Raw genomic sequence first — 25,466 nt, 5'->3', positions numbered from 1 at the left:
GGAGCAAGCCATGGACAGAACTACATAAAGGGATTGCTCCTGTCATGGCAGAACTTTGTCATCAGACATGCAACTACCCATCAAAGGGTACTAAAAATAAAACTGCTATTAATGTGAGATCTCACCAAATGTTTCCATATTAAAAAGAGTCTCTCATACTTAAAATTTTTATGAACAAGAATCTAGACTTTGAAGGCAAAAGACTCAGCTCAAAGCTGCCACTTGGCAGCAGAATGAATTTGGGCCATTCCTTAACTTCTTCGGAGCCTTGGTTTTCCCACCTGTAAAGTAGGTGGTTTTGTTGTCAAGCTCACTGTGAGCAAAATGAGATGACCTATGCCTCCCGGCACAGAGTCAGCACTTAACAGACTGGCTTCTAACCCTGTAGTTTGGGGGATGAGAACAGGTAGAGGTGGAAGTTGTGAGTGGCAGGTATGCAACTGTGAATGGAGGCTCAGTCCAGTGAAGGGATCTGTGTTGGTGTTTGTTTGTTTGTTTGTTGTGGAACTGGGATGGAACCTAGTGGTACTGTACCGCTGAGCTATATCTCCAGTGCTTTTCATTTTTTGACATAGGGTCTTGATATGTTACCCAGGCTGGGGTCAAACTTACTATCCTACCTCAGCCTCCTGAAAAGCTGAGATTACAGGAATGCACACCACACCCATCTGAGTAACATCTTACAAATGATCTATTCTTTATCTTTGTTAAGCAACCCAAAGAATATGAAGGGAGTCCATGTGGACTCAGGCTATGCCCTTTACAAATGTGCATCTGTGTGCCCAGCACAGATACCTGCAGGCTTGGTGTCTATACCTCCCCAGCTCACTCCCACTCACACACTGGTGTGCACATGCCTCTCTTCCCGTTCATAACTATGGAGGATGTCTGCTATGGGCATGGTTCAGAGATTAGAAGAAAGCAGAAAGGGGGAAGGCTCTGCCAATCCAACTGACCGAAAGGGGACCTTGTTATAACAGATGTCAGACTGGAGAGGCAATGGCCCATTGTGGATGGCAAGACATTGGTGTTTCTCATGTTCGCTGATTTGCTGAGGCACCAGGGCAGGTACCACCTCCTTGTCCTGTCTTTTCCTTCTAAATACCTTGCTACAGCACCTGTGTCTGTCTGTTCTCCCAGACAAAAATGGCCTATGAAGGAGATCAAGACTCTAAAGAGATTGTGCTTCTGACAAGATGTGTGTTTTCTATCAGAAGAATGGCTCAGTCTTCTCCCAGAAAACTTGCTCAATGCCTAAAACAAGCTCATTTTCAAAGTGCAATCTCACTTAAAAGGGCAGAATGAAGAATCTATGAAGAATCTCAGTAATCATTGGAAAGAAAAATGCTATCATTAAATGTAATTTTTATTACAGCAACGCTTGGGGGCTATGTTGCCTAAATTCCATGTGTCTTGCACCTTCTATTTATACACGTGATTGTAGTGTTTAATTAGGTGGAATATTAAATTCAGCCTAGCTTAGCTTGTATTTTCCTAACTTTACAGATTAATGAAGGCAGGTTGGAAAGCCCTCATAATTGTAAGCATATTATAATATGTGCTACAATTGTTTCTAAAACCATACAGATCTATTTTCCTACTTTTATAAATAATATATCCTCATGATAATTAAAATTTTACTTAGTCATCAGAATCTTTTAATACTTGAATAGAACCCTATGTGTGTTAGTTTTCATTGACAAAAATGCCATGAAGATGGTACAGAAGATGAGGCCCAGTCTACCTGACCCAGATGGAGTGACGTGCTAGTCAGTTGTGACCCTAAGTCCTGGTGGCTTGAGTCATTGTCACTGGAGATCTGTCACAGCTAAAAGCTCTCAGTGACTATGTGCTGTCTTCTAGCTGTCTTCCTGTGTACAGCTATGAGTCACCATGGGTGTGGTGCTACTGACCCACTGTCTTTGAAAATATGGTAAATCACAAATATTTTATTTCCTTAAAGTCTTTGTAAATAGGGAAGGGTGGAGGGGGTGAAGGGAGGGCTAGGAATGGGGAAAAAATAAGAACCAAGATGCATCATGTAAAGGTACAAGTTCCCAGTGAGATATGTAATTGTGTTGTATTCCTAAAATGTACCAATAAAAGAATTTAAAGTATATGTATTTTTTATTTCCTAATAAGCTGCTTGATTGTGACCAAGAACTCTACAAGAACTTCCCTTTGGTCATCTCTGAGCGCTGGCAACGGGAAGTGACAGAGACAGTTTATGAGGCAGTAAACGCAGACACTGATAAAATTGAAGCCAGGAAGAGAGCAAAAAATAAGCAACCTGGTCATGAGGAAGGTAAAATAGTTCATGTGTCTTGATATGTTTTAAATGCAAGGAATTTTCACAATTTCTTATGAACCTAAAAAAGCATTTGGGTCATGAAGTATTTCCCAGCAGAGAAAAAAAGGCTGGTCATTATTTTAGTTTTATGTGGATTGGAAGAGTTTGGTTAGTATCAGTCTTCAGTCAACATATAAACAAAAGTGTATTGAGACAGCCAGCCTTATTTCATCTAGGTCATCTATCAGGGAGTAGTGAGGGCCAGGTAGGAAGCTTGTTCCTTGAAAATAGAGTAGGACAGCTTTGAAAGCAGGGCCAGCCTAACTGGTGTGTGTCCTATGCAGTCACCCAGGGCACAGGATGCATGCTCTGCCGTCACCATCTTGAGTGTCTCAAAGTGCAAACTTGGGTGCAGAGTTTTGAAGAAGAGTTTGCATGTTCACTTTGCACAGGGCCCCTGACATGGGTAGCTGGTCCTAGGGAGGAACTTGGTATGACCTGTCACTTTTCAGGAGAGAGAAATGTATGATTATATTTATGTTACAAAATGTGTTTTAAGAATAGCCAAATAGGAGTTCAAAGATGGAAAATAACATCAAGTATTAAAAATGACTCATTCTTGATTCACTAAATATTGTTACTCTTGGTTCGTCTAAGATTTACTTATTTTTGTAAGACATTTAAGTTTATTATAGTTGATGATTAAGGTAAAATGTCATTTCATTTTCTCTCTCAGCTAAGACCTGCACAGGTGAGATCACATATGCATAAGAAGGACCAAAAACATTTTCATTCTATTAAAGGTTGCTTTGGTGGAAGCTTCTTGGTGTAGGAGTCTCTGGTCCTCTTTGACACTCCCAGGAGCATTTAACAATATAACAAGGGAGTGCTGCACACCTTTAACTGTCCCCCACCTCAGTTCTCCAGGGGACACAACCTTTGTGTGTGAGCTGCTCTTCAGAGTACCTGTCCTTGAGGTCACACTCGTGTGTGCTTGCCATGACAGATGTCCCAAGGAACTTGCACCAGCAGTCATTTGCCATGATGGTCCTAGGATCCTGACAAAATAGACCCAGGAAAATTATGTATTCTAATGACTGCTGAGTGTATTCCTTTAATTAGAACTGTAATTAAACAGAACATGTAACAAATGAGTGGACTGATTTTTTATATATTAATAATGTTAGTAAATACTTTGCATGTATCTTGGTTAATGATTTCAAAAATTGTTCTATAGAAAAATCTACAGTCTTGGCTTAGATCTCTGAAAAAAGATACTTATATTTTACTTGCTTTTCTTTTTTTTTTTTTTGGTACCGGGGATCGAACTCGGGACCTTGCGCTTCTGAGGCAGGTGCCGGAACCACTGAGCTAAATTCCCAGCCCACTTATATTTTAAATACTTTGGAAATGTAAGCACACTTCAGATTAAAATGGCAATGCCAAGAGCCACACCTGATCCCCAGTGACCCTCCCTACCCCCCTCCTTCCTGGGTCCTCTCCTCTCCTGTGGCCTGACGACCCAGCATGGGTTTGCCTCTTTGCTTAATATCTGAAGCTCACACTAGACTGTAAGCTCCACAAGGGCAGAATTTTGTCCTTTTTGTGCACTGCTGAATACAGAACATGCCCAGCACTTAGGCTTTCACAGACTACTTGTTGAATGAATAAATTTTTCAGTAACTGGCTGATTTTAACATAATCACAAAGCTTTCTGTGAAAGCTACAAATCAATCTTTTTTTAGTATCTCAAATAGGTAATCAGGTCTCAACATGAAAGTGACTTGTCTCTGTACACAGCCGTGTGACTGAGAAACAAACCTGACCTTAAGCTAAGGAATGAACCACATTTGACCTTGTGTACCTCAGCTGACCGGGACAAGTCCCCGCTTTAATAGTATTTATAGGATGAAAGATAGACTAAAGGGACAATCTCGGTGCCCCAAAAGGGCCAGCATACTTCAGGGATAGCTCAAATTGACTCTATGTTCTTCATTGTTTATATACAGTAAAAAAAAAAAAAAAAAAAACGGTTTGGAACAAACTTGGACCTCTCTGAGGAATAAATGAGCACTGGGAATTCATTGGAATCCTGAAAAGCAACTGTGAAACATTAATAGAGAGTGAGTCGGAAACTTCTGAGTTAGATGCCCAGTTCCCATGTGTTTACAAATGAAAATAATGGTTTCTGTGATGTGTTAGAGTCATAGAAGTGTGACTTTCCCCAAAAGCATGTCATTCTGTATTCCTGAGAATACACCTGCCTCAAGGCCTACCTGGCCTGGGCCCTGACTAACTCTCAGTGTTTCCGCCCTCAGATTATGCCCTGGGCAAGGACTGCATCATGCATGGGCACATGCTGAAGCTGGGCAACCCTTTCCTTACGCAGTGGCAGCGCCGCTACTTCTACCTCTTCCCGAACAGGCTTGAGTGGAGAGGAGAAGGCGAGTCACGGGTGAGTCCCGGGGGGGGGGGGTGCACCCAGCACTGCTTCCAGCATGTTCCGTGTCATGTGGTGACCTCATGTTGCCAACATGTTTTCCAAAGCATCTCCCTAAGGCCTGTGTATCTCAATGTATATCACAAGATTGCAGCATTCAAACTTTCACTGTTAAACATCCAGGTCCACATCAGAGAAGGGCTATGTAGTCTCTGAAATATTTCTTTCTTTTAGAGAGAACCAAGTCAAAATCCCTGACCCTTCAAATGGGTTGAGCAGTTGGCAGGTCACAGGAGAAAAGGACAGCTGGACAGTGGGGTCAGACAGGTTCATATCCACAGCTTAGTGCCTCCGAGACGTGGAGCCCATTCCATTGCCTCTCAGAGCCTCAGTTTCCTCATGTGGGAAAAAGAAGGAACAGAAATCACAAGGGCTACTGTAATTTTTACATGTTTATCTGAGGCCAGATGCTATAAAATACACACACACACAACCTTCAGTCTGTTTAATAACCTTTGAAGGTCCAACTCGATTAATGAAGAGGACACCAAAGCTCAAAGAGGCAGAGTCTAGCACCCACGAGCCATAGCTGGACAGATGTGGGTGCAGAGGGATGGGAACCCAGGTCTGCCTGTGCACTTGGTCTCTCAAGTCCAGTCAGATAGAATGTCATTTGCGATACTTGACTCGGGGAAGTGGCATCAAACCATACCTCCCTTTGCACCTTGCTGGAAACTTATGCAAACCCACCTATGGGTAGGTCCCATAGGAGGACATAGCTGCCCTCTTGAGTTCCTTCTACAGCTCATGCTGGTGAACAAGATGGAAAATTTTCTAATCCATGCTGTATTTGCTAGCAACTCAAGCAGCATTTATTAAGTGGCTACTGTGTGTGGCACCAGGACTGGTCCTCATGCACAGAGCCAACCCTGGTGGAGGGCAGTTTGTCTACTCCTGGGGAGGACAGTGGTCTCCAGTGTCAGGCACAGAGTTTATGTATTAGTGATGTGGATACCGCCCATCATTTCTCTTGAAGTCAGAAGTAGAGAAGATCAACCAATGAATGGATAAAGAAGATGTGGGGTTTTTTACCCAATGGAGTTCTCTGTTATAAAGGATATGCTCTAGACATATTTAGCTCAATGGATGCACCTTGGGACCATACTCTTAAGTAAAATAAATTTTACACACATGTTTAAATACCATATTGTTTCTGTGCTGTGAAACACCAAAAGTATAAATAAGGACCAAAATGTATAATAGATATTGCAAAATGTTCAAATGAGAAGGGGAACAAGGGAGGGGGGAGGGGGAAAGGAAGGAAGGAACAAGAAAAAAAAGAGAAGAAGAAAAGGGAAACAAGCTTTTGTAAATAAGGAGGGAAGGAGAGGTTGAAGGCAAAGGAGGAGAATGGGAAAAAAAGAAGCAAGAAATATCATTTCCAGGTACAAATTCCCTATGATGGATATGATCATTGTATCTAAAGTACATCAATAAAAAATTAAATAAATAAATAAAACAAAAGTGAGGAAAGTGGGAGCCCCACACCTTGTGTGTTAGACTTAGGATTGTTTTCTAAGCCTTGCTGGGGAAGTTGCCATTTTGGTACAAACGACTGTGATTGCATATTACCACATTCCTTTAAAAATCAACAAGATCATCTCAATATTGTGCCATAAATGTCATTTCTTAAAAACTAATATATCTAGGTCTAGATCTGAGTTACAATTAATAAGACTCTTTTTGGGGCTCTGAGTTCTAACTCGGGGCTGGTATGTATTACAGTAGCTCCTCAAAGCTCAATCTGTATCCAGATAATGAGTGGACCTGGGCATATTATTCATTCACTGTGTTGTCTACTGCCAAGTCACTATTGTGCAGGTGAAAGGGAAATTGTCCCACTTTTCAGGATATTTGACAACTTTTTTAAAAAACTTACTTTAACATCAGATACAGAAACATCTTGGTTTTTAAAAGATTTAGCACTTAGTACATAAGTTGGTTTGTTAAGAATAAACAAGTAAAAAAGAAAACTTGAGAGTTTATGATGGTATTGTTTTTCATTTAGGATTCCTGGAGTATTTATCCAAAAAAACATAAAATGGTAAGGAACTCATCATACTATAGCAGTCACCTTATGCAATAATGCTATAGACCTAGTGTGACAATCTTTGAAGGATGTCACTTGTACTTAGAGCTTCATTTTGATATTATCAAAATATTCTTAGTTTACAAGCCAGCATCACCAGGCACTTTCTGAGTTGCTGGGTTCCAACAGAGCTGCACCCTTTTGCTGGAGAGAATCTCATGTAGTGCGTCACTGCCCCCTCCTGACCTGATGGAGAACAGTTACAGAGCACAGGAAGCTGCTCAGCAGCAAGTCCTAAGATCATTCCAAATCAGTTCTGTGAAGAGAGAACACTTTACTGCTTTGCTCTGTAGTAGAAACATTGCTTTCTTTGCACTTTTCTTTGAAATGTTGTAATTTAAACTTTTCTACATGTTCCTTTGTAGCCATTTCCCCCTCACTTATGAAATATAATCACAAAATGTCATTTTTAACTTATTCTGAGTTCTTGGTATCATTACTTATTAACATAACTTAGATCATGAAATAATTTTAAGTAATTTGTGATTTTTTTTTTTATGGTTAGCAAAATTTACTGACCATGGAACAGATTCTCTCAGTGGAAGAAACTCAGATTAAAGACAAAAAGTGCATCTTGTTTAGAATAAAAGGAGGGAAGCAATTTATCTTGCAATGTGAGGTAAGTTTTTATTTTTATTTGTTTTCTCTTAGGTGAAAATTAAAACAATTACATAAATATTCAGTGAGGCTGACAACCTGGTGATAAAGCATTTTCTTACTATATGGTTAGCAAGAAATCCCTGAGGTATAAGATTTTCAGCACATTAACAATTACTTTTTAAAGAAGCAAGTATTAGAAAATGGAAGGGACACCCATTCATGATAAAAACCCTACAGAAAATTGGAATAGAAGGTCTTAATCTCAACTTGATTAAGGCTATCTATGAAAAGCCAACAGCCAACATCATACTAAGTGGTCAGATACTGAAAACTTTCACACTAAAATCAGGAACAAGACACTCCTGTTCAATATAGTTCTGGAAACATTAGCCACAGCAATTAGAAAAGAGAAAGAAATAAAAGTAATAAAGATGGGAAAGGAAGAATTTAAACTGTCATTATTTCCTGACGATATGATACTCTACATAGAAGACCCAAAAAACTCAGCCAAAAGACTTCTAGACTTAATTGACAGATTCAGTAGAGTAGCTGGATACAACGTCAACACTCAAAAAACAATAGCCTTCTTGTACACAAATAATAGACTGAGAGAGAAATTAGGGAAACAATTCCTTTTACAATAGCATCCAAAAAAAAGAAATATCTAGAAATCAGTTTAACAAAGGAAGCAAAAGACCTCTACACTGAAAACTCCAGCACTCTGAAAAAAGACATCGAAAAGGATACAAGAAAATGGAAAGACATCCCTTGTTCCTGGGTAGGAAAAACCAATATAGCGAAAATGGTCACACTTCCAAAACTGCTATATAGATTCAATGCACTGCTGATTGAAATTCCAACAATATATTTCACAGAACTAGAGAAAGCAATCCAAAAATTCATTTGGAACAAGAAGAGACCTAGAATAACAAAAGCAGTTCTAGGCAACAGAGACATGGCTGGGGGTATCACAATCCTCAACTTGAAGCTATACTACAAAGCTATTGTGATAAAAACAGCATAGTACTGGCAAAGAAACAGACCTGAGGATCAGTGGACTAGATTAGAAGACACAAAAACCACTGCAGACATACTCAGCCACCTCATCTTTAACAAAGGAGCTAACCACCCTCACTGGAGGAAAGATAGCCTATTTAATAAATGGTGTTGGAAAAACTGGATTTCAACCTGCCAAAGATTTAAACTAGACCCACATCTATCACCCTGCACTAAATTAATATCGAAGTGGATTAAAAATCTAAATATTAAAACAGAAACACTAAACTTGCTGGAAGATAAGTTAGGTAGAACTCTTGAAGACATTAGCATAGGAAAAGACTGAACAAAACCTCAGTAGCACGGGAACTAGCACAAAGAATCAACAACTGGGATCTCATCTTATTAAAAAGCTTCTGCAATCCAAGAGAAACCACCAACAGAGCTAAGAGACAACCTACAACGTGGGAAAAAAGTTTTACCAGCTATTCCTCAGACAAAGGTCTACTACCTAGAATCTATAAAGAACTTTAAAAAATCAGACTGCCCAAATATAAAGACCCAATTCAAAAATGGGCATCTGAAATGAACAGACATTTCTCAGACAAGGAAGTAAAGCAGCAAATAAACGTATGAAAACATATTCAGTATCACTGGTCATTCGAGAGATGCAGATGAAAACAACACTGAGATTCCATCTCACCCCAGAAAGAATGGCTGCTATCAAGAAATCAACCAATAACAAATGCTGGCAGGGGTGTGGAGAGAAAGGAACCCTTCTCCGTTGTTGGTGGGAGTGCAGACTGGTGCAACCACTGTGGAAGTCAGTGTGGAGATACCTCAAAGAACTAGGACTAGAGGTCCCATTTGACCCAGATATTCCCCTGCTGGGTATCTTCCCAAAAGAATTAAAAGAATCATACCACAGTGATATATGTACACCCACATTTATGGTGGCACAGTTTGTAATAGCTAAAGCTTGGAAACAGCCCAAGTGCCCATCAACTGGAAACTGGGTAAAGAAGATGTGGGGTTTTTTTATAAAATGGAGTACTACTCAGCCATAAAGAATGAGAAACTAGAGTCATTTATAGCTAAATGGATGCATATTGAGGCCATACTCTTAAGTGAAATAAATAGGACACACATGTGTAAATACCGAACAGTTTCTGTAGTGTGAGAAACTGAAAGTGTAAATAAGGATTAAAATGATTAAAATGAATAATTGATAATTTGAAATAGAAAGAAAAGCGGCACCGGGGATTTAGCTCAGTGGTTCTGCCTCCTGCCTTCCAAGCGGAAGGACCCAAGTTCAATCCCCCATACCAAAAAAATAAATAAATAAATAAATAAATAAATAAAATAGAAAAGGTCCAAATGGGTAGGAGAAATGGGAGGAGAAAGGAAAAGGAAAGAAGGGAAAGGAAAAATTATAAGAAAAGGAAAAAATGGAAATGAAATCTTTGTAAATAGGGAAGAGGGGGACAGGGAATGGGGAAAAAATAACCAAGATACATCATGTACATGTACAAGTACCCAGTGATAAATGTAAATGTGTTCTATACCTAAAATGTACCAATAATAGAATTTAAGGGAATAAAAAACAATTTTCAAAAAGAAAAAAATTGAGGGGCTAAAACAACAAAAAAAAAGAAAATGGAAGGGAGAAGTATGTGAAATAACTAAGTTACCGTCTCATGAAGCTGTCTATGTGACTCCTCAAGGAGAAAATGCTTTCTTTTCCTCAAAATTGTATTATATAAGCCTAAATTCATCTTTATTTGTTTATGAATGCATGCATGCTATACAGAGGATGGAACCTAGGGGCACCCTGCCATTGAGCTACCCTCCCAGCCCTTCTTTTATTTTGAGACAGATCCTCACTAAGTTGTCCAGGCTGGGCTTAAACTTGCGCTTTTTACTTGGTCAGAACTCCCCCAATATGTTATTTTATAGACTGTACTTGCTTTAGAAATCAAAGGTAATCCATAATCAAATCCAAGGCAAATTCCAGTTCTCATCTGGAAGTTGCAGGGACTTGTGGGAACAGTCCAGCTGGTGAGTTCCTCTACTCTAGTCACCCAGCTTCGAGACAGGCACTTGGGAACTTATGAGGATGTTAGTCATGACCGGTGCCTGTTGGCAAGGTGGATGAACATGTCCCGACTCTCGTTGGTTTTTCCCTCCAGAGCGACCCAGAATTTGCACAGTGGAAGAAAGAGCTGACTGAGACTTTCACAGAGGCCCAGCGATTGCTGCGCCGAGCTCCCAAATTCCTCAACAAGGCCCAATCAGGTGTGGTGGAACTGTCCAAGCCACCACTGTGTCACAGAAATAGCAATGGCCTCTGACGCAGGACCTGAGAAATTCCATGAGACTGCACTGGGCCTCAGCCTCAAGCAGATTCTTAGAAGAGCCACAGGCACCGAGCCAAGTGCAGGTCTCTGAGATGTTGATGTCCCTGCCGGAGTGGGACTGTACTCAGCTGTGTTAGCTTCGCACCGCTGATGGACAGTGTCTGTCTACCCTGGGAACTACTGAAGAAACAACAGCTCTTTTTCTTTGTACTTATTTTGGTATCTGTGAACTTGGAACTTGAAACGATTCCTACTTACCACTGAAATTTTTATGTCTGACATCAAAGATATCTTTCCAGGATGAAACTAAAACATTTCAGTGTCAGGGAGTAGGTTGCCCTACACATAGCCATATTTTGTTTGTCTAGGTCTCGGCACTCAGCTCCTGGGGGACACAGGCAGTGGCGTTCCTGTGTACACCCTCCAAGCAACCCCTCATCATCCTAGGGGTGGAAGTTGAGATGTGTCCTGAAGATGGCTCTTGGGGCCTTCACTTGTACTGACTGTCTCCTTGGACCTATTCTGGGGGCTGCCAGCTGAACGAGCCATGGGCCCCTCAAGGTGTGTGGGATGGGCTGTTGCTGCAAGGGAACCCACAAGGATTCTGGAAGGAAAGCAGCCTGCACACCTGGCAGGCTCCAGTCACTGCACTGCACAGTGATGAGCTGGCCTTGGTCCCCACAACCAGAGTTGTGGGACACAGACATTGCGTCCCTCTTTATTACCCTGGGAAACACGTCAGCAATGTAAAAGAAGGGAAAGAACTGCTCAGTTTTAGATTTGAGTGTAATTTTAAATGGATTTTATTTTTAAATGACAATGCTGAGGAATGAATGTGTCCAATGGATTAACTGGGTGCTGACTTCTGTCATCAGTCACTAGTAACGCTTTGCACTGAGCTTTTGCACAACCCTGAGGACATTTGAGCAGAAGGGCTTCCCCCAGCCCCATTGGTGTCCCCTTCTAGAGTTTGATGTCCCCTCTGCTGCTGTGCCTGGTGATGCCCACAAGCAGATGCTGGGCTCCCAGAACAAGTGAAGGCCCCCATGTCATCAGGCTAAAAGATGACAATTTTAAAAGTCCACATGTTTGTCTAATTCTTGGTATGGTTTTATTTTATGTCTCTGAATTAACTATTAACAATATAAATAACTGAACCTCATCATCATTTGCATCCTGTCCTTGATATTTTAATGGTTCCAAACCATCATTTTTATATTTGTGTGCTGCAGTCATTGAGAAAGTAAGTTCATTTTGCTGAAATTATATTGTGAGAGTTTAGAAAATAATTTACTGTGAAGAGGCCTATTGCTTTATAGGAGTTACTCTGGAAAAGAAATTTGGGGATTTGTTATCCATCTCAATTCCAGGCTGGGATTTCAATGCACATACATGTTCTGATGTTTCCAGTTTTGGAGAAGGGCCATATTGTGCATGTGTTTCACTTATTTAAAAGGGAAGCATAGTATTTAGATTCTATTAAACACAGGCATGCACACACACATAGGCACACACAAGCCACACATACTCATGCCACCAGAAACAGAACAGCCCTTGCTGTTGTGTCTATTTGGCACCAGTCGGTTGCAGCCATAATTGTTGTAGGTTTCTGTGGATCACAAGCTCACATGTGTGAGCCTGCAGTGAGAGAACTGTGCCTCTGGCTCTCCTCCATGAGATAGAAGGCCTCCTGAGGGGAGAACCATGACACTAGCAGGGGCCAAAGAGTTCAAAAAGATTATCCAGCCTTCCCATACTTATTGTCAACTTGAGGCAATCCACATCTCTTTCAAAAATTACATGTTTTCTCTAGAGCAGAAAAGAAACATGAATTAGAAGACCCCTTGAGAGTCTTTTGCCCCAAAACTTATGCCTCATAAACTTACACTTCGCAGGAGACAGCTGAGAAGTCTCTCTGGGTATCTCTTGTCAGCCCAGCAAGAGACTAGAATAAGCTCTCTCCAAGTGTGTCAGCCCCAACAGACCGGTCTTCCATCAGATGGATTGTGTGACCAGACAGGGGCGCTGCAGAGCCTGCACCCAGGCCCATCGAGTCAGGAGAAGCTGCTGGGTTGGGTGTATTACTGTGCTTGGCTGTTAGAGAAGTTTCCATTGTTCACAAAATGAATTCCTAGATGTTTAGCCCTTATTGCATTTTTGTGTTATTGAAAAGTTCAAAAGTTAGCCCAAGTTTTCACATAATAATAGATTTCTATAGTTGAATGTTTTAACGTCAAGGAAAATAATTGAGGTTGATATTTTTATAAAATTAAGTTAAAACAAGACTTGATTTCACCATTGAAAAAAATCAAAAGAAAGAGTAAAAATAGGTTACTTGAAGCTGCTATATAACATATGGAATAAATTTAAATTTTATATGAATCCAAGTTCATTCCCTTTTTTTCTTCTTTTTTGATAATATGGGAGATTGGAGTCAGGGCCTTTACACTGAGCTATATCCCCAGCCCTTTTGATTTTTTATTTTGAGATAGGGTCTAAGTCACTATGTTGTCCAGGCTGGGCTCAAACGTATGGTCCTACCTCAGCCTCTTGGAGTGCTGGGGTTACAGGTGTGCCAGCATGCCTGCCTATGTAATCATTTTTCATTGGAAATGGGAGAATATTGAATAGCACCAAAGAGATGGGAAGCAAAGAACAAAACCATACCAGTATCTAGCAAGAAGAAACCCAGAAATATGATCCTGGTATTTGAGTCTTTTTTATGCCTTAAGTGCCACAGGAAGCACCTGAGTACTATGATTGAGTTGGGTTTATTAACATATTTGGGGGTCTTTGTTGAGAAAAACTAGAGCCCAGGTCAGAGTGATGTGTTCTTCAGTATTACCACTGACTTTCCAGGAACAAGGAGGGGACTGATAGAGTTTTGTCTTGCAATTGATCTTTCAAATGTTGTACATATTTTATAACAATGTGCCCGAACACTTTGCAGTAAGCAGTGCCACTCTGATAGTTGAAAAATTGGCTGTAGTCACCTAGGGAATTCATCTGTGAACAAATAGATTCTACTTGGAAAACCACATCCACTTTATTTTTGAAACATTCAATTTTTTATTAAGTTTATTGGTATAATTTAGATATACATAATGATCACATTCATCATATGGAATTTGTACCTGTACATGATATATCTTAATTCTTATTTTTGTCCCATTCCCCTCCCTTCAACCCTTCTTCCCCTCCTTATTTACAAAAGCTTTGTTTCTATCTTATCTTCTTTCCAATTTTTTCCTTTTTCTTCCTTCCCCCTCCCCCCTCCCTAGTGCCCCTTTCAATTTGAACTTTTTCTTCCTATTTCACATTATGTCATACACTTTTGCCCTTTTTTACACTGTCAGCTTTTTTACACTCACACCAGAGAAACAATGCGATATTTACAAATCTGTGTCTGATTTATTTCACATAAAAGTACGGTCTGTAGGTACATCCATTTAGCTAGAAATGTCTCAAGTTTGTTGTTCTTTATGGCTAAGTAGTTCTCCATGTATAAACAAAAAAACACATCTTTATCCATTCATGAGTTGATAGGCCTTTGGGCTGTTTCCAAGCTTTAGCTATTACAAACTGCTGCTATGAACATAGGTGCACATATATCACTGTTGTATGATGCTTTTAATCCTTTCAGGAAGACACCAAGAAGGGGGATAGCTGGGTCAAATGGAACCTCTAGTTCTTTTTTTTTCTTTTTTTTTTTTTTTTGGTACCGGGGATTGAACTTGGGTTCTTGCACTTGCAGGGCAGGCAGTGGAACCACTGAGCTAAATCCCCAGCCCCTCTAGTTCTATTTTTTTGAGGAATCTCCACACTAATTTCCACAGTGGTTCCACCAGTCTACATTCCCACCAACAGTGGAGAAGGGTTTCTTTTTTCTCACAGCCCTGCCAGTATTTGTTATTGGTTGATTTCTTGATAATAGCCATTCTTTCTGAAGGGAGATGGACTCTCAGGGTTATTTTAATTTTCATCTCTCAAATGACCAGTGATGTTGAACATTTTTCTTATATTTATTTGTCATTTATACTTCTTCATCTGAGAAGCGTGTATTCACCTCAGATGCCCATTTTTCAATTGGGTCTTTAAATTGGGGGGTTGATTTTTTTTCAGTTCTTTATATATTCTAGATATCAGTCTTTTGTCTGAGGCACAGCTAGCAAAAAAATTTTCCCCACTCTGTTGGTTGTCTCTTCACTCTGTTGATTTCATTTGCTGTGCAAAAGCTTTTTAATAAGATGAGATCCCAGTTGTTGATTATTTGTAATATTTCCTGTGCAATCTGGGTTTTGTTCTTAAAGTCTTTGCCTATACCTATGTCTTCAAGAGTTCTACCTATTCTCTCTTCCAGCAGATTGTGTTTCTGTTTTAATATTTATTTTTTCCCATTAAGTTTATTGGTACATTTTAGGTATAAAGTAACATTTACATACATCATTGGGATCTTGTACCATTACATGAGTATCTTGGTTCTTATTTTTTTTTACCCTTCCCCTGCCCTCTCTTCACCCCCTCCACCTTTCCCTATTTACAAAGATTTTGTTTCCATTTTTTTCCTTTTCTCATATTTTTTCTTTTCTCTTCTTTCCTTTCCTCTACCTCTCCCACCTCCCCTGCTCCTTTAGACCTTTACTTCCTATTACACAATATCAGTTATACATTTTCAAAATTAAAGTATCAAGACCTAGGAGACATTACCACAGATTTTACAGAATTTAAAAGGATATAGAAAGCATATTTCAAAAATCTGTTTTGAAATAAATTTGACAACTTCTAAGAAGTACCTTGGAAGACAAATTAATGAAACTAACTCTGGAGGAAATATAAAATTTGAATAGCACCTATTAAAGAAAGTATATTCCTAGCTTGAAAACCTACCTGTATGATAACAGCAAGCTCATATACATTTTAACTGATAAATTATATCAAACATTTAAAACAAAAAAAAGGAACACTTCTCCCCTCATTTTAGGAACCCAACATTGTGCTAATCCTAAAACTGGATAAAGATAATAGAAGAAAAAAGTATGAACATAGATAGAAATTAGTTTAACAAAATAAACTATTAGAAATCAGATCTGGCAAGATGTAGAAAGTGGTTTTATTATAGGGGTGGCAGTGTTGGTTCAGCATTGGAAGACCCACCCCCAAAAGTCATCATTTTAACAGAGGAAAGGAATTGATCCTGTCACTAGTTGGAGAAAAAGTATTGGACCAAATTCTACAGCTGTTCATGGTAAAAGCTATCAGGAGACTAGAAGTAGAACAGAAGCTTCTCAACAAATTAAAGACATGTACTCCATACTTCCAGCGAGAACACCTTATATGAATGGAGAAGATACAATGCTTTCTCCTTAAGGTGGGGAACAAGGGCAGATATGCGTAGTCTTCATCTGTCCATTAAACTTTGAAACCTAGGCCCAAACCAAAATAGTCTGGCAATAAAATGACACAATTAGGATAGGATTGGCAAGGTAGAAGCAAAATCTTTATATGTAGATGAAACAATCATCTACAGAGAAAATACTAAGAAATCTCTAGGAGCCCCTAGAACTTGTATTTGAATTTAGCAGGATTAGAAAATACAAGGTATATATAAAAGTTCAGGTCTATGTATACTTGCTATAAATGAAGAATTGGATATTGAGATTTAAAAGTTATATAGGAGTACAAAGGACCTAGAAGTTAAAAAAAAAAAAAACTGTTGGAAGACGTTAGTACCTAATTTTAAGACTTCTTTTAAAGCTACAGTAATCAAGGCAGTGTTGGTGTAAGGAAAGACATATAGATCATTGGAATAAAACAGAATCTAGAAATAGAACCACACATATATGGTCCACTGAGTTTTGAAAGATTATTTAACAGTAACATTTTATAGAATATAAACTCAATTCAAGAGCAGAGGAAAAGATAATGTTTTCAGCAAATGGCACTAGAACACCTGGTATCCGTATACAAAAAAATTAACCTCAACCCTTTATTTCCATACATAAAAATAACTTGAAGGGATCTATGAACCTAAATATGAAAGCCTAAAAGTATAAAACTGTAAGAAGAAATTATAAGGGAAAATGTTTATGAATTCAGAGTAGGCAAGAACTACCTAGGATACAAAAAACATGATGTATAAAAGAAAAAAATTGATAAATAAGATTCCATCAAAATTTAGAACTTTAAATGACATCATTAAAATGAAAAGTAGTCCCTAAACAGACTATATTTACAATGCATATAAGCTATGACCAGAATATATAAAGAATTCTTAGAGCTCATTAATAGACAACCCAATTTAAAAGTAGACATAAGAAGATGACACATAGCCAGTACAGCACAAGGAAAGGTGTGCAACACTAGAATCACAAAAATACTAATCAGTACAATAATAAGATTGAATTATACACTCATTAGGGAGATGAAGTTAAAAGTTTTAAAAGCTTTGTCATGACTTTTTGTTGGATTCTTCCCCTTTGCATTTAATTTGTCACGCCCAATGGATTCATTCTGCTGGGCTTCCTGGGGGTGTGATCCTCATTGTCTTTTCCTAGGATATTGTCTAAAATTTTTTGGTGTGCTGGTTTGGTATTCATGAAGTTCCTGAGGTGCTCTTTATCATCAAAGTATCTTATTTCTCCATCAATTTTGAAAGATAGTTTTGCAGGGTACATCAGTCTGGGTTGGAGGCTGTTTTCCTTTAGAGATTGAAATATGTCACTCCAAGCTCTTCTTGCCTTGAGGGTTCGCATTGAGAAGTCTGCTGTGTTTCTGATGGACTTTCCTTTGTATGTGATTTGTTTCTTTTCTCTCACTGCTTGTAGAATATTGTTCTTCTGTTGGGTTTCTGGAATCCTAACTATTATATGCCTATGTGTAGATTTTTTTTGATCAAGCCTAGCTGGAGTCCTATATGCCTCACTTATCTGTATGTCAAGTTCTTTTCCCCTCCTTGGGAAGTTTTCTGCCATCACTTCTGTGAAGTTTTTTTATGTCATCTGAACTCTCTTCTCTTTCTTCATTGACTCCAGTCATTCTTATGTTATTCTTCTATGCATCGTCTAGTAGCTGCTGGATTGATTTCTCATGGTCCCTTACAATTTTAAAGCAATTTTTCTTTTCCTGGTCACACATACAATCTTGTCTTCTATATCTGAAATTCCATCCTCACATTGGTTCATTCTGCTGTGCAGACTTTTGATGGAGTTTTTAATCTCCTGGAAATCTGTTTGCATCTGCTTTATGGATTCCATTTGTTTCCTATGCTGGGATTCCATCATGTTCCTCAGATCCTCTATTTTTCATCTGTGTCCTCTCTAGATTTATTAATCATGTCTTGCACTATGACCACAATCTTTGCTGTTATCTGAGTAATTATTTCTGATTTCATTTTTCCCAGATCCTCTTTTGTTACTAGTTCAGGGAGACCAGGTGGTTGAGTATCAGATTGTTCCATTCTGTTTCCCATTGGGGTTGCTGTAGGTGATCTGGAAGTCTGTTTTTGAGGCTTGTTTATGTGTCTTCTCATTTCCACGGGCGGGTGGGGGGGTGCTTCTGGTGCCCTCGAGGCTCACCTTCTCTGCCCTAGGAGCGTGGAATGGCAGCGGGGGAGCCTCCTTCTGGGTGCTGGGATGGGCTCACCTTCTCTGCCCTAGGAGCGTGGAATGCCAGCAGCGGAGCCTCCTTCTGGGTGCTGGGACTGACTCACCTCTGCCCTGTAATCCCAGCTACTCAGGAGGCTGAACCAGGAGGATCACAAGTTTGGGCCCAGTCTGGGCAATTTAGAAACACTTTGTCTCAAAACAAAAAAATACAAAGGGCCAAGGATGTAGCTCAGTGTAAATGTCCTGGACTCACTTCTTCATTGTTGGTAGGAGGGTAAGTTGGTACAGCCCAACATCAGTATGGAGATTTGGTTTGAAAACACAGGTTTATTGCTGGGTTCTTTTTTCAGCTCTTCAAAGCTTGCATGTTCTTAACAAACTGATACATATGCAATCTTTTATACTGGGTAGCATGCCGCCCGTCTGCTCCTGATGCCAGCCTCCCCAAGCATCCAGCCACAGCCCCAGCGCAGCATGAATGGCACGAAGGCTTTCCTGAGGTCCACAACCAGTGACCCCGGGGTCTGGAATCCGGGCAGCCCTAACTACAGCCCATATGCCTGGCCCAGGTGCCTCCGCTACCGCCGCTCTGTGCTTCCCCGAGGCCTGTTTTAATATTTAGATCATAGATCCATTTTGATTTTAATTTAGTGTAATAGCATACCTCACAGAACTAGAGAAAACATTCCTAAAATTCATTTGGAACCTGAAGAGGCCCAGAATAGAAAAAAAACAATTCTAGGAAACAAAGGCAAGGCAGGGGCAATCACAATCCCTGACTTGAAAAAAAAAAAAGACCTGAGGATCAGTGGAACAGAAGAGAAGATGCAGACACAATTCCAAATACAAAGCCATTTTATCTTTGACAAAGAGGCCAAAAACCTTCAATGGAAGAAAGATAGCCTCTTTAATAAATGGTGCTGGAAAAATGGGCTTTCCATGTGCTGAAGACAAACTAAACCCATGTCTGTCACCATGCACTAAACTCAAATCCGTTTATTTTTAAAGGACAGGAAAGGAAGACACAACAATAGCCTCATTAGACAGGTTAGTGCGATTCAATGCTTGGCACTTGGACAGCAGTAACCTAGTACTGATGAGTTATGTATGGAGGAGTGTGATATTCTTTGTACTGGTGTGGGAATTTGAATGTATTTGGGGTAAGTAATAAGGAGAGCCTATCAATTTAAAAGTTGGCAGCTTTGGGCTAGAGATTTAGCTCAGTGGTTCTGCCACCTGCCTCATAAGCACAAGGTCCCAAGTTCAATCCCCAGTACCCCCCCCAAAAAAAATTCGCAGCTTTACAAAAAGTTGGCTCTGTAAGAACATGGAAACATTTTCCCACTTTTTTTATTTAAAAAAAAAAGAAATTAAGTGCTCTCTTTCTTGGCTTTTCTGATTGTTTCAAGTGTGATGTTTTGTTCACTGCACGATAACCAGAAGAGTGTGGAGTAAGTTACCTGACGCCATCTGCTTTTCCTGAAAGGAGACACATTTTTTCTTCACTTTACCTTTAAATAGGCTTGAAACAATGTAAGAGAACTTTGTTTTCCTATTCTCCTAAATAGAGTGAGGGGCAGGGATTCAAATATATCTGAAGTGGTATGCCTGAAAACTAATTTGCTTTGAGTATATGTTACTGAATTTAGGTTTGCAATTTGAACCTTTCTTACAAGAAATAAAAGAGATCATTTGAGAAAATCCATTGCAACCCAGATGACATCCTCCAGAACAGCACTGGGAGCAGCAGTGGAGGAGGTGGCCCACAACTAGAGAAGACCAAGGCAACAAGGACTTTTCTGAAGTTAGAATGAGTATGATAACACTTTCCTAGAAACATAAAAAAAATCATTTAGAAGGAAAAAATAAAAGTTATTAAAACTTCCTGAACATTACTCTAAGAAATATGTACAATTATTCCTAATATTAAACTTAAAATGATGTATTTCAATAAAATCAGGATTGAGTTTCATTATCTTCCATATGATTTTCTTAGCCTTTTAAATGTGTGATTAGAGAAAATTATTGCTTTTCCAAGATGAATGAAAATACTGCAGGGACTGGGGCATTATCTCATTTCGTTAGCCTACTTGTCTTTTATAAATTAGGTGAAAAAAAAGCTATGTATTCAGTATTCCCAAGAGAAAGGCACTGTTCCAAAAACCTTTTTCTTTTCTTTCTTTTTTTTTTTTTGTACTGGGGATTGAACCCAGGGCTTTTGCTTTGAGTTGCGTAGGCTGGGATTGAACTTGAGATCCTCCTGCTGCAGCTTCCCAGAGCCAAGTTTATTCTCAACCTGAAATATGCTCCTTGATGCATTTTTCACTCATATCTGCAGGCCCGTTGTTTTCCCTTATTCATCATGTCCAAATGGGATTTTTCAGCAAAACTTCTAGATATAATTATGGAAAGTGCCTGTGCCTAACGGCAACCTGTTGGATAACAAGATTTAGCTTAATCCACAATTTGACAAGTGCCATAAGGAAAGCCCCACTGCCCATTAAAAATGTTGTTTCAACAATTCAAAATGTGATCAAGGATCAAAGTATGGGATTTTTTCCCTTGATTTTTAAATTTCACTCAGAATTTGCAGTGGAGCCAATACAACATTTGATTTTCCGTTGGAATTGGGGTTTTTTTTATTAATTATATTGGTACATTTGAGGTATACAATATAATTAAATTCATCATTGGAAATTTGCACCTTTACAAAATCCATCTTAGTTCTTATTTTTTCCCATTCCCCTGCCCTCCCTTCAACCCCGTCACCCCTCCTTATCTACAAAGACTTTCTTTCCATTTTTTCTTTTTCTATTAATTCCATTCCCTTCTTTCTTTCCCCCTACCTCTCCCACTTCCCCTTCTCCTTTACCACTTTTGTCCTATTTTGCATTATCTACTTTACCTTTTAGTCCTTATTTACACTTTCATTCAACTTAAGTAATTCATATGTATCTAGGAATCTGTCCATTTCTTCTGTGTTTTCCATCTTATTGGCATATAGGTTCTCAAGGTAGGTATTGATGATCATTTGGATTTCTGCGGTGTCTGTTGGAATTTCATTCGTTTCATTCCTAATTGCATGGATCTTGGCCTTTTCTTTCCTTTTTCTGATAAGGTTGTCTAAGGATTTGTCAATTTTGTTTATTCTTTCAAAAACCAACTCTTGGCTTCATTAATTTTTTGTATCATTCTCTTAGTCTCCATTGCATTGATTTCTGATCTGATCTTTATAATTTCCTCCCTTGTATGAGCTGTGGGTTTATCCTGCTCTTCTTTTTCTAGAAGCTTGAGGTTCAACATCAGGTTGTTTAATTGGGCTCACTCTGTTTTCCTAATATGTGTATTCACTGCTATGAATTTCCCTCGTAAGACTGCTTTCATTGTGTCCCATAGATTTTGATATGTTTTATTCTCATTGTCATTTAATTGAAGGAACTGTCTGATTTCTGCTTTAATTTCCTTTGTGACCCATTGGTTATTCAGAAGTGTGTTGTTCAATTTCCATGTGTTTATGAAATTTTTGCACTTTCTTTTGCTATGGATCTCCAATTTCATTGCACTATGGTCTGATAATATACAGGGGATAACTTCGATTCCTTTGCACTTACTTAAATATGTTCTCTGAGTGAGTATGTGGTCTATTTTTGAGAACGACCCATGTGCAGCTGAAAAGAATTGTATTCTGATTTTGTGAGGTGGAACACTCTGTAAACATCTAAGTTCATTTGTTCAAGAGTTTGATTGAGTTCTAGTATTATTTATTTTTTTGTCTAGTTGATCTATCTATTTGTGATAGTGGGATATTGAGGTCCCCCACTACAACTGTATTAGTGCATATGTGACTTTTCATGTCCGTTAGTATTTGTTTTATATAGTTGGCTGCACTAGTGTTTGGTGCACAGATATTTATGATTATCATCACTCCCTCTTGGATTGTTCCCTTTACAAGGATGTAGTGTCCTTCTTTGTCTCTCTTAATCAGTGTTGGTTCCCGTCGCATGGAGTATTGTTTTCCACCCTTTACCTTTCAGTCTATAAGTTTCATTTTGGGGCCGGGAATTTAGCTCAGTGGTTTTGCTGCCTGCTGTGCAAACACAAGGACCTGAGTTTGATCCCCAGTACCAAAATTTAAAAAATTGGCCTGTTTTCACATTATAAGTTTCATTTTTAATTAAGTGTGTTTCTTGTGCACCATATTGTTGGATCTTTCTTCTTGACCCATTCTGCCAGTCTCTTTCTTTTGATTGGTGAATTATGACCATTAACATTGATGGTTATAACTGATACGTATTGACTTATCATTGTCATGACTTTTTCTTTTTGTTGGATTTTCCCCCTTTACATTTAATTTGTCACACCCAATGGGTTCATTCTACTGTGCTTCCTGAGGTTGTGATCCTCATTGTCTGTTCCTAGGATATTGTCTAAAACTTTTTGAAGTGCTGGTTTGGTGTTCATGAAGTTCCTAAGGTGCTCTTTGTCATGAAAGTATCTTATTTGTCCATCAATTCTGAAAGATAGTTTTGCAGGGTACATCAATCTGGGTTGGAGGTTGTTTTTCTTTAGGGCTTGGAATACGTCACTCCAAGCTCTTCTTTCCTTGAGGGTTTGCATTAAGAAGTCTGCTGAGATTCTGATGGGCTTTCCTGTGTATGTGATTTGTTTCTTTTCTCTAACTGCTTATAGAACTTTGTTCTTCTGTTGGGTTTCTGAAATCTTAATTATATGTCTATGTGTAGATTTAATCTGTTTGCATCTTTTATGGATTGATTTGTTTCCTATGTTGGGATTCCATCATGGTCCTCAGCTCCTCTATTTTTTTATCTGTGTCCACTCTAGATTTATTAATCATGTCTTGTACTATGGCCACAATCTCTGCTGTTATCTGAGAAACTATTTCTGGTTCCATTTTTTCCAGGTCCCCTTTCATTGCTAGTTCAGGGAGTCCAGGTTGTTGGGAATCAGATTGTTCCATCTCATTGGCCTTTGGGGTTTCCTTAGGTGATCTGCACATCTGGCTTTAGGACTTATTTATGTGTCTTCTCATTTCAACAGATGCAGCCTGCTGTGTCTTTGTTGAGGTGACTTTTTGCTCACCCAGTGGTCTTGAATTCTCAGCAAGCCACTGAGTAGCCTTTACTCTGCTGCTCACCAGTACACCAATTCCTGGGTTTAGTGGTGGCCTTCTAGATCCCTGAGCTGACCTGTTGTCTGGGCTTCTGGCTGGGGCCTAAGCACACTTGGGATGGTATCTAGGCGTGCCTCTCACTGGGGCCCCTATGTAGCTACTGTCTGGGAGGGCCTTTGGTTAGGGGCTGTGCACCCCAGTTTCTTTTGTCTGCACAGGCTTTGGGTAGGGTCTCCTCACACTTATCAATGGTATCAGGGCGACCCTCTGGGTATCACTTGTGTGCCTGTACAGCTCTTCTCCAGGTGGGTCCCTGGCTGTGGCTGATGCTATGGCAAGCCTCTGACTGAAGCCCGTCCAGCCCCTTTCTGGGTGCGCCTTTGTCTTGAGCGTATGTCCCCAAGCCTCGGGGGTCTGGGCAGAGCCCTGGCTGCACTGGTCTAGGCCATACAGCTGCTCCCTCGGCTCTGCCCACACTTAGGCATGGAATGGTGGGCCTCCGGTGGGAGCCCACATAACCATGCAGCTCCTCTCTGGGCAGGCTTCTGGCCTGGGAGGCTGTGCCTAAGCCTCTGGTGTTGGGGTGGGCCCCCGGCTGGGATCTGCCTGCAGCCAAGCAGGTCTTGGCCACACACCTGCTCCCCGGGATCTGCACCTGCTTACAGATGGACTGTCAGGCCTCCAGAGGGAGCCCACATGCCCGCGCAGCTCCTCTCTCTGGAACTGGTTTTGTAATAAATGTTTCATATTTTTAACACACATCAAGAAGAAAACAGCTGGCACCACACTTGCTTCATAGGCACCACACAAGGTCCAGAGTTCAATCCCCGATACCAAAGGGAAAAAAAAGAAAATTTCAAAATTTGACCTTTTCCTGTGATATAAATCCATAAACTTGGTTTGAATGAAATGTGTTTTGAGTAAGCCTTATTTGGTGTGATTTAACCCTGGAATTCTTTGCTCTGTCCTGTTCAAGGACCTGTCTGTGTCACTCACAGTTGCTGGCTGTGTGCCCCACCCCTTACTGCGAGGGACTCGTTGTTGGTAGGAGAGGAGCTGGGCTTCATTTGGATCCCAGACAGCTGGTATGGGAGCCAGTGTCACTGAGAGAGCAGCCATGGACCAAAGGGAGAGGAGAGTTGATTTGCTGGTAAAAATCATCCCCTTTATACCACAAAGCACTGAGGAGATGACTGATTAAAGCTGGTGGTGGGGTTTCTTCTGATGACAGAATGATTTCTGGACTACGTGGTCACTTTCTTTGTAAGGCTAGAGCTGCTGACCCAGGGAGACCATTGGCTTCCTGACAGAACTTTCCCCGGGATCCACGTGGCAGCTGCTCTCCTCCTTCGCTGTTGGTAAAGGCACAGGGGTCCCGCTGCCCGTGACACTGGTGTGGTAGAGCGGTGGTGTCCCGGGCACTGTGAATGCATGGCCTGGATGGTCACTTGGGGACCTGGTTAACAGATGCCTTGAAGCTCTAGTAAAACCTGGGTGGACCAGGGATGTAGCTCAGTGGCACCGTGCCTGCCTCCCAAGTGCAAGGTCTTGAGTTCAATCCCTGGTACCAAAAAAAACACACCTAGGCAACATGGCCAGTCTTGCTGCTTGTGCCATGCCGCTTTCACAGTGGCTGCAGCAGTTTACATTTTCAAAGCTTCTTTTTTTCCCTTAAGACCTAGAACAATTCTTCCCTCCCATGCAAGTTTTCCCTGAGAGGCTTAATTATTTAAATCCATATTAATATGAATTATTTTATCCCCAGCCACATTTTTTAAAATTCTTTTTAAATTTTGCTATGGAATGCATGAATGAATGAATGAAACTTGAAATCCACTCCTTGGTTTCCTCAGGTCAGAGTGGGCTTCAGATTTTCCCATCCTTTTCCAGCAGGGTGAC

The 25,466-nt window shown here is 40.0% G+C and overlaps 1 protein-coding gene and 1 long non-coding RNA gene across 10 annotated transcripts in view; one reads left to right on the top strand and one right to left on the bottom strand.

Annotated features, from left to right (window-relative positions):
* Window positions 1-25,466, top strand: part of Grk3 (G protein-coupled receptor kinase 3) — a 213,644-nt gene that overhangs the window by 158,810 nt on the left and 29,368 nt on the right. For 5 of the 9 annotated variants that reach the window (XM_087198009.1, XM_087198007.1, XM_087198012.1 and 2 more), the window contains 3 exons: window positions 2,143-2,305; window positions 4,609-4,745; window positions 7,385-7,498. In XM_087198009.1, coding sequence (XP_087054135.1) covers window positions 2,143-2,305; window positions 4,609-4,745; window positions 7,385-7,498 — 414 coding nt within the window. Of the gene's footprint in view, window positions 1-2,142; window positions 2,306-4,608; window positions 4,746-6,798; window positions 6,835-7,384; window positions 7,499-10,664; window positions 11,998-20,112; window positions 20,409-25,466 lie in introns of those variants that run through there. The other 4 variants (XM_021257130.2, XM_021257134.2, XM_004843328.4 and 1 more) reach the window with 4 other exon arrangements.
* The window catches only part of LOC147821933 (uncharacterized), a 37,921-nt gene continuing 14,754 nt past the window's right edge, over window positions 2,300-25,466 (bottom strand). The window contains exon 3 of the long non-coding RNA XR_015446169.1: window positions 2,300-3,348. This is a non-coding gene — a long non-coding RNA (uncharacterized LOC147821933). The remainder of the gene's footprint in view (window positions 3,349-25,466) is intronic.

Source organism: Heterocephalus glaber, unplaced genomic scaffold (assembly GCF_053883595.1).
Source record: "Heterocephalus glaber isolate CG9 unplaced genomic scaffold, H.glaber_assembly_v1.0 deba00001687, whole genome shotgun sequence".
NCBI classification, from domain to species: domain Eukaryota; kingdom Metazoa; phylum Chordata; class Mammalia; order Rodentia; family Bathyergidae; genus Heterocephalus; species Heterocephalus glaber.
Note: the sequence above shows the minus strand (reverse complement) of the source record. Positions and strands in the feature narration are given on the sequence as shown.